Genomic DNA, 8786 nt, shown 5'->3' with positions numbered 1-8786 from the left:
ACAAATGAATCGTGACTAAAGTCGTTTCATAAATGACAATTTAAGTTCACGCAATCTCACTAGATCAATCCATGTTCAGTGAGTCAGGATAATTTGATGTGCACGATTATTCTAAAGCAGCCCTTAATGTCAGTCATGGATCATATTGATCCACCATCGCAAACAGAGAGTATTTGTGCTGTTTAATGCATTTGCGATGTTGTGTTTTCCTCAGTGCATAACTGTAACATCACAGGTATTTATTTTCATTTTTAAATATTAGAAACTTATGTAAATATATCCAATTTGCTGTAAGGAGTGGATGAGCACTGCTGCGCACTGCACAGATGGAACCCAATAGAATAATGGTGCAACAATTCTGAATAAAATATGCATTCTGCTAAAATATTTGTGTGTGTATGTGTGTGTGTGGTGTGTAACAGCAGAGCGGCTGATGGTGATGGTGATGGTTGTTTAGTATGTGTGTATGTGTGGTCAGTGTGAGAGAATCTCATGAGGAGCTCAGCGTGAGATCTCATCACATCACCGTCACAATCAGACCTGTATTTCCTGTAGCACAAAGACGAGCTGTTGCATTTGAAATGACACCGCTGATAACGAGCAAAGTGTTTCCTCGGCACAAAACGAGGATTTCACTTTCCAAGATAAGACCCTTGTGAAACGAAAGAATAAAACGCTGTCTGATGTCTCATTTAAACGCTGTGAGGCTGTTTCTCCCTCACAAACACTCGCCATCTCAAATACAACAGAAACCAGGGGTGTAAAAACTATACCAGTGAAAATAGATGACAGAAGTGAAAGAAGTGAGAGGAAATTCTCAATGCTCACTAACATGGACAAGTACTGTATATTGCCAAAAACAGACTTAAGTGAAAGTGAAGAAGTACAACTTGAACTTGTACTCCAGAGTTACAACAGCAGAAGAAATCTACGAAGAGTCACAAAAACACTTGACTTTCACAATACTGCCCCATTTCATTAATCTCAGAACATTCTGTATTACTCAATTGTTTTCTGAACTGTTGTGGTTAAAAATGCATCAATATGGATTCATATCAGAACATCATTCTAAACACCAGATAAAGTCAGGCTCATTATTCTTGATTGATTGATTTTTTTTATTATATTTGTTTTAGTGATTTAGGATTATCACTCTATGAATCAGAAAACTAAGAAAACATTACAGAAAAAGCCTCAACAGACAAAAAAAAGCACATTTTTAGAAATAAAAGGCTAGATATAAATCATTGTGAATGATATATGAACAAACCCCTCAGTGAAAACCTTTAGAATATAGAGAGGAATTCAACTGTAAGTTTCGTCTTGTTCTAAGTAAAACTACAAGTATACAGTTCAAATTGCAATTGAGTGAAGCACAAATTGGCCCAAGTAATAATTAAGTACAGTAATCAAGTAAAGGTATTTTACACCCCTGAAGGAAACCATCTGATAGTCACACATACGTGATCACATGAATGTGTTTGAGGATGCTCAGCCCAGAATCAGGATGCTGAAGCACAACCAGCTGATAGATCCATTCCTAAATGCTCAGTGTACTTACATTCAGTCCAGGCTTATTTGACCTGGCTAATAAAGCCGAGGTGCTGCAAGCGAACGCTCACGGGGATTGTGGGTAAGGGAATTTTGATTAGATCATTTGCAGTCGAGCTGCAGGAGCAATTAAGAGTCAGTCGCTCTGCTACGAGTGACTTCATTAAAGAGAGAGTTTTTGATTGCTGTGGCTAATTAAAGAAGTGACAAGTCTGATTTGAGTACGAGGCCAGCTCTCACTCGCTTGAGCGTGCACATCTCTCTCTCGGTGCATGTTTCGGTCCTCACCTCCTCTTGAAGAGCTCTGCTGCTGCAGCTTCAGTTCTGAACATATCTACAGATGAAACAGGTGCGATGAGCTGAGAATCACAGCGCTCGACAGCGTTTGATCATTTGACCCCATACAGAAAACGTCTTCCTGGAGTCTCGCTGTTTGATGTTCAGCAGAACTGTTGGTCGATTCAATATGCTGATATGAAATGTTCCTATGCATCTTTAATGAGAATGACAATGGTTGCTTTGCCACGTTCACTCTTTAATGCACTGTAATTACCAGAAGTAACATTCAACCTCTAAAATGACTCATAAATATGCTTAACTTCTGTTTAAAACACATGTAACCAGAGCCTGCTTGACTTTCTAACCTCCAAACCATGTTTAAAGCCTTCAGGGTGTTAAATCTGATTTTAAAGGCGTTCTCTCTAACCTCTAATCTTTAACCTTTGACCTTCCAGATTGTAACCTGTTGAATTTGTTTGTTCTTCAAAGGGAGCTTTGATAGTGAACGGCTGGCTATTGCTAGGCAAAGAATCCCGTACCGACTCGGTCGGGTAGTTGACGAGTGGCTACTCGACAAAGGTAATTAAACAGCACCAAACCCCACTAACGAACGACCTAATCACGCTAAACACATCTCTGGACGAAGTGCAGGCCCATGGACGAAGCATGTGAAAAGCAGAAGAGAGATTTAGAATGAGGAGAAAACAATGTTTCTAGTGTTGTACTGCTCTTCATTTATAGTTTGCACCTAAAGAAGTGTGCACTACATTTGTGAAATACTCAGTCTAATCGGAGCGCTGTCTTCTGACGATGGGACTGCACTTCTCCAGAGTATTAACCTGACCAATAACCTCCACATAACCCTCCCTCGACCTCCAAGCACACGCACAGTTGCTGACCGATGGGAAGCGTCCTGTCCAGCAGAAACTGCACAGTTAAAGGGACTCTATTTCAGTGCCTCTGTTTCATCTTCGCTCTCGTCATTCTAAATTGATTCCAGATTTAACCCTTTGAGTCCAGAAGGTCTTAACTCACTGTCTCACAGTTTCCTGTTAATTCACTTCCTGTTCCTGTTCCCTCCGAGGACACACCTACCCTGAGGGCAGACTCCAGTGCAGCCGGGTGTTATGTAGTTCCCTTAGCTTTGATTAGCACATCTCTCTGCTGCAAACACAGGTATCATGTTGGCAACATGTGGGCAATCTGAACTATTTCAGAGTTCCAGCCTACTGCTGAAAGTGATGTCTTGTGTCTTATTTACCGCTGAAAGTGATGTTCTTCCTCTGGATTTCTGTCTTGCTGTAAAGCACCACTTATCTTTATGTTCTGTTACTTTTAACGTGAAACAAAGTCTCAGCTTACAAATTCTGTCCATATTATTACTCAATTCAAAAATAAATGATGTTTAGTGGCTCTTTAATGTGTGGTGACAGTTCACTGATCTTCTCTTCCTCTTTACTTCTAGTTACAAAAACAAGAAACATGATGAAATATCAGAAACAGACCAACTTACAGAAATCAATCCTGAGCCATAGAATCACTAATCAGTACATTCATACATTTACTTCAGATGCTAAATGACTGAGCTCTTGTTTTCTCAGAAACTGTTCAAAATTACCAAAAAAGATCTGCCAAATAAACTTAAACCGTTTTTTTTTTTTTGACGTCATTGCCAGCTGCTTGTTTTTAATTTGAATTAATTTCTCAGAAAACAAGACTTCTTATCTTCTGCCATTTTTGATCCTCTGTAAATGTGTCTTGATTTAAGAATGCTTTGATGTTTGTGCTGAAAAACAAGACACACACACTGAGGAAGAACTTCATGTTCTGCAGTGTGGACAAAAGTTCATGAAGTTTCATGAGGAAATATAACACAGACATTTATATAGGTATAATAAAACTGCAATTAAACTGTTTTGGTAGTATTGATCTGGAAATGAGCACAGAGAATGGTCTGAAGTTGTAGGATCCTGTCTCTCTCTGTAGAAGAGCTGGAGGAGGCCGACTGAGTAAGAATAGAGTACAGGACAGTCTGTCCACTCAAAGGGTTAAAGGAGTTTGAGGGTTAACCGTCAGGGAAAACGTAACGGTTATCCGAATTTAACCAACTGTTCTTCTAAACCCTGAGGGCCACCGCTCTTCTTCTCTGCGTTTCATTGGAGTAGATTAAGATGAAGCCCTCGGTCATAAACCTGTTTCTAAACTCACATAACTGAATGAACACAGATCTGATGAACCGTCTAAACAGAACGCAAACTAACGAAGCGCTGGAATGAAACTCTGAGCGATGTTTGTGATTCATGAGTAAACGCTCTACTCATTCTGTTATTATCAGAGAGAATACGGTCCCTTTAACATTTACACGTCTGACAGTCAGTGATGAAGCAATGTGTTGTGTGAACCGTCATGTGTTTGTGTGTGAGTGCAGTCTGGATGTGAACTCATGAACTCAAGGTCAGTCATTAACTCCGGCTCTTATCCAGGATGAACCCCATAATCATGCGGGAAGATGTTACATTAAGGCAAAACACTACAGGCTATATATATATTCAACTGTAGTGTTTTGTTTTAAAAACGGAAAACAACAGTGGTGAATATGTCTGTATGCCGTTATTGAGGTGATTGTTCTGGCTCCAGAATGAGCTGTGTGTGAGTGTGATGAGGACGGATCCGTCACAGTGAATGTGTGAGAGCCTCTCTCTCTCTCTCGTCTGACGCTGAGTTAGATCACACAGAACATTCTCGACCAGCGATGGTGTCGGTGTTATAAATTCAGGATGGCAGCACCTCCGCAGCTCAGTGAAGAGGAAAGTGTTTAACAGCTCAATTCCAGCAGAAGCCGTTCAGAGCCTGGGTGTTTCTCCCTCGTCTTCTCTCGCTGGTGTTCATCACGCTCTAAACGTCCCCTATGACTCTCCATCATCTCCTCTTCTCCTCTATCCGACGTTCCTTCATCTCCTGGTTTTTTATTGTAGAGCCGACACAGTCAGAGATTACAAATAACCGAAGCGCACTCATTTCTTTTGTGCTGTTTATTTCGGATCCTGAAGGAAGTCCTCAGCGGGGAAATGTGAGTGCAGAACACATTTGTTTTACAGCAGAAACGCGCCTGGCGCCGCTACTAAATCACTGCGCTTGGGCTCAGTTTGAACACTTTTAAATGACTCCAGAGAGAACAGAATCTTGGAGAAAAGCTTGTGGGTTTCCACACAGACTCCTGCAGAAACACCTGATTCTCTCCAGACTCTCTCTTCATCCTGACACAGGTGATGGATGAACACCTGTGTCACAGCTCCAGTGAAGTCCATCACAGATCAGATGCACGCACACAAACACATGCAATGATGCGTAAAAGGCCACCATAGCAACAACCTGTGACCCTGGCAACCGCTTCCTGTTGAGCAGGAAACATCACAGAAGAAGCAGAGGAAACTTTCCACCAGATCTTCAGTTTCACAGCCTTCATGCCTGCTGGTGAAGAACACGGGTCACCAGATCAAACACACACTCAGAGGAGACCACACACACACACACACTCACTCTGTAATCACGGAGCACCACTCTTCTCACTCGTCTTTCATCTGTGAGTTTATTTGTCCTTAATAAAGAGCAGAAACTCATCTGCGGTCGCTCTGCTCTCTGTGTTCTGTCATCATTCAAAGAAGAGGAAGCAAACATATAAAGAACATTAAAGAAGATATTTTGAGAAATGTCTCAGTGTTTTATGTTTGACCAAAGAAAAGGAGTCCTACAGGTTTAATGAGATGAATGATGACAGAATGATCCGGATCAGTCACCGTCGTCGGTACTTCCTGTTTGTTCATGCTTTCTCTTTTTATTCATTTATTTTTCCTTCTTTTTCTGATTCTTTCTTTCTTTCTTTAATTTTGTTATTTTTTATTTTCTGTTTTATTTTTATTTTCATTAATTTTTTTTTTTTGTTTATGTATTATATCTGTTTATTTATCTGTTTACTTATTTATATTTAGTTTTTTAACATTTGATTTGTTTTTTGTTTTTTTTTCATTTATTTGTTTGTTTATTTTTTATCTTTATCTTCTTTCTTTATCAATGTATGTATGTATTTATTTTTAGATGTATTTTCCTTCTGTCTTTTTCTATTTGAATGATTATTTTGAACCGTTTTTCTTCTTGTCCAGATGATGTTCATGTGTTGCTCTCTCTGTTGGTGTTTCTCCTGCGGGTCACTGGTCTCCTCAGAATGACTGAATCAGAGGAAAATCACTCAACTCGCTGATGTTTCTCAGATGATTGGAGATGTTTTTTTCACAGCTCAGATCATGAATTCTCACTGCTGGACGTTTCCATTCTTTGGGGATTTCATAGTCATGCTCAGATCTGTCATATGACGTCAGACATCTCTCCGCTCGCTCGCTCGATGTGAAAGCTCACAGGAGGAGAAGAGAGGAACGTTTAGGAATTCATTACTCAGGATCAGAGAGTCACACACATTCACAGTGGCGGAGATGTGTGACGGATCCAGTGTGTGTGTGTGTGTGTGTGTGTGTATGCTTTTGATCTCCTCACCAATCCATCATCATCATAATCAGAGGCAACATTAAAGCATTAAAACTATCCGAATCAAACACCATCAGTCTCACAAACTGCTTTCCTTTGCTTTCTGTCCGTCTTTCAACATCAGCTGCTCTATGAATATTTCCCATCTTCATCATCTTATTCATTCTGTCCATCTCTCGTCTCTGAAAGCCTCTAAAGGTCATTCTGCCCGCGTGACGTTTCCATGGAGATGAGGATGAGGATGGCGTATGAATGAGAGAGAAACCTCACTCTCGGTAACACAAGCGAGGTTGACCACCAGCTTTAACTGTGATTTGATACAGTATGAGATGATGCAAAACCACATCATGTGACACAATTATATCAAACTATACAGTGAGATATTATTTATTTGTGATTTGTTTGTGATATGTTTTGTTTTAATTAATTTGTTTTTTCATTTTTTTCTTATGAATTAATTTGGATTGTTTATTTTATTTTTATTTTTTCTGTGCATTATTTTTGTATTTTTGTTTGTTTTCCTATTTTTCTTCTTCTTTTTCGTGGTTTTCTTTGTTCTCCAGTTGAATTTATTTGCCGTTGATGTATTCTAATGTTATGAAGACACAGTAAGAGCTGTATCATTCAGAGTCTGGCTGTGGTCTCAGTGTGTTATCGGGTGTGTTTGCGGGCGTTTCTCCGTGTGCGTGTCTCTCATTGACCCGAGGCTGATGGCTGGGTGTGTTTCTCACCCTCCGCAGGTCGGCAGCTGACGATCTTCAACAGCCAGGCCTTCATTAAGGTGGGCGGCGGTGAGAAGGGCCGTAACTTCCAGGGTCAGATCTCAGGGCTGTACTATAACGGCCTGCAGGTGCTGAAGCTGGCGGCGGAGGGCGATCCGAACGCTCAGGTGCAGGGGAACCTGCGTCTGGTGGGAGACGTGCCCTCCGTCATGAGCACCGACACCACCTCCACCACACCCCTCGCAGACATGTCCACCACCATCATGGAGACCACCACCACCATGGCCACCACCACCACCCGCAAACAGCGCTCGCCCACCATGAGAGACAGCGTCACGCAGGTCAGTGTGTGTGTGTGTGTGTGTGTGTGTGTGTGTGTGTGTGTGTGTGTGTGTGTGTGTGTGTGTGTGTGTGTGTGTGTGTGTGTGTGTGTGTGTGTGTGTGTGTGGAAACAGACAGAGAAAACAAGAGCAAACGTTTGTTCAAAAGATCCAGTGTGTGGGAGAACAGTTCTTCTCTTGTTTTTAATCAGTGTCAGGATTCATTTCTGTGATGATCAACAGACTGTAGGGCTGCAGGATTGATATATGTATATGGACTGGGATTGAAAAACAGCCCCCAAATAGGCTCACCACCACAACATATGTCACATAACAATATCACAGCAATCCTGTCGCATTGATGGCAGATAACATCATAAAACCCAGGGTGATCCTGCTGACAAAAACAGGTGTATTGAATCAGTGGGCGGGGTGTTGTGGCAAAAACAATTACTAACGAATAGCATTTCAGTGTAAGAGGCAAGGAATCAAATTATATTTAAGGAAAGAAGTTTATTTTCCTTAAAGAGGTGCATTCACTGTTTCAGCAGCTACCCTGAAACACAACAGACCTGAATCACACTGAAAACAGACAGCCTTATTATACTGTTATCACCCCCACTTCTTACAAGGCTCCTTCTCTGTAAATTTCCACTTAGCCCCGTAAACCAAAACTAGCTGTTTTCAGAAAACACAATGGTCCTCCTAACCCCCTGGGCTTTTATTATCTTCACACCCGTGAGGTCAAAGGTCTTTATTTATGGCTAACCCCTTGATCTTTCCTGAGTAAATTACCCGCACTAAATACTTCAAAGGCTCTTTGTTTTACTGTGTGATGTCTTTGTTGCATTTCAGGTGACAAACATACATACTGAGAGAGAAACACAAGTGAAATCAAAAGGAAAAATAAAAATATATGAAAACCCAATAAATGTCTAAGAAAGTAAATAAGAAAGAGTAAAATATAAATTTTTCTACAACACGGGGCTAATTAGGTAGGGATGTAGAATCAGTGGGCGGGGCTAAACAGGCATTGGTGTAGAATCGGTGGGAAGGGCTAAACAGTCATTGGTGTAGATTCGGTGGGCGGGGCCTAACAGAATGATGTAGAATCGGTGTGTGGGGATAAACAGGCAGTGCTGTAGAATCAGTGGGCGGGGCTAACTAGGTAGGGGTGTAGAATCTGTGGGCGGGACTAAACAGGCAGTGATGTAGAATCTGTGGGCGGGGCTAAACAGGCAATGATATAGAATTGGTGGGAACAGATAAACAGGCATTGATGTAGAATCAGTGGGCGGGGCTATACAGGCAGTGATGTAGAATCAGTGGGCGGGGCTATACAGGCAGTGATGTAGAATCAGTGGGCGGGGCTAAA

The 8786-nt window shown here is 41.3% G+C and overlaps 1 protein-coding gene across 8 annotated transcripts in view; it reads left to right on the top strand.

Moving 5' to 3' along the window:
• The window catches only part of LOC132137490 (neurexin-2-like), a 430743-nt gene that overhangs the window by 412525 nt on the left and 9432 nt on the right, over positions 1–8786 (top strand). For 7 of the 8 annotated variants that reach the window (XM_059547511.1, XM_059547513.1, XM_059547509.1 and 4 more), the window contains 2 exons: positions 2320–2409; positions 7110–7432. In XM_059547511.1, the coding sequence (XP_059403494.1) occupies positions 2320–2409; positions 7110–7432 (413 nt within the window). The remainder of the gene's footprint in view (positions 1–2319; positions 2410–7109; positions 7433–8786) is intronic. The other variant, XM_059547514.1, reaches the window with a different exon arrangement.

The sequence above is a fragment of the Carassius carassius genome, unplaced genomic scaffold (assembly GCF_963082965.1).
Source record: "Carassius carassius unplaced genomic scaffold, fCarCar2.1 SCAFFOLD_64, whole genome shotgun sequence".
NCBI classification, from domain to species: domain Eukaryota; kingdom Metazoa; phylum Chordata; class Actinopteri; order Cypriniformes; family Cyprinidae; genus Carassius; species Carassius carassius.
Note: the sequence above shows the minus strand (reverse complement) of the source record. Positions and strands in the feature narration are given on the sequence as shown.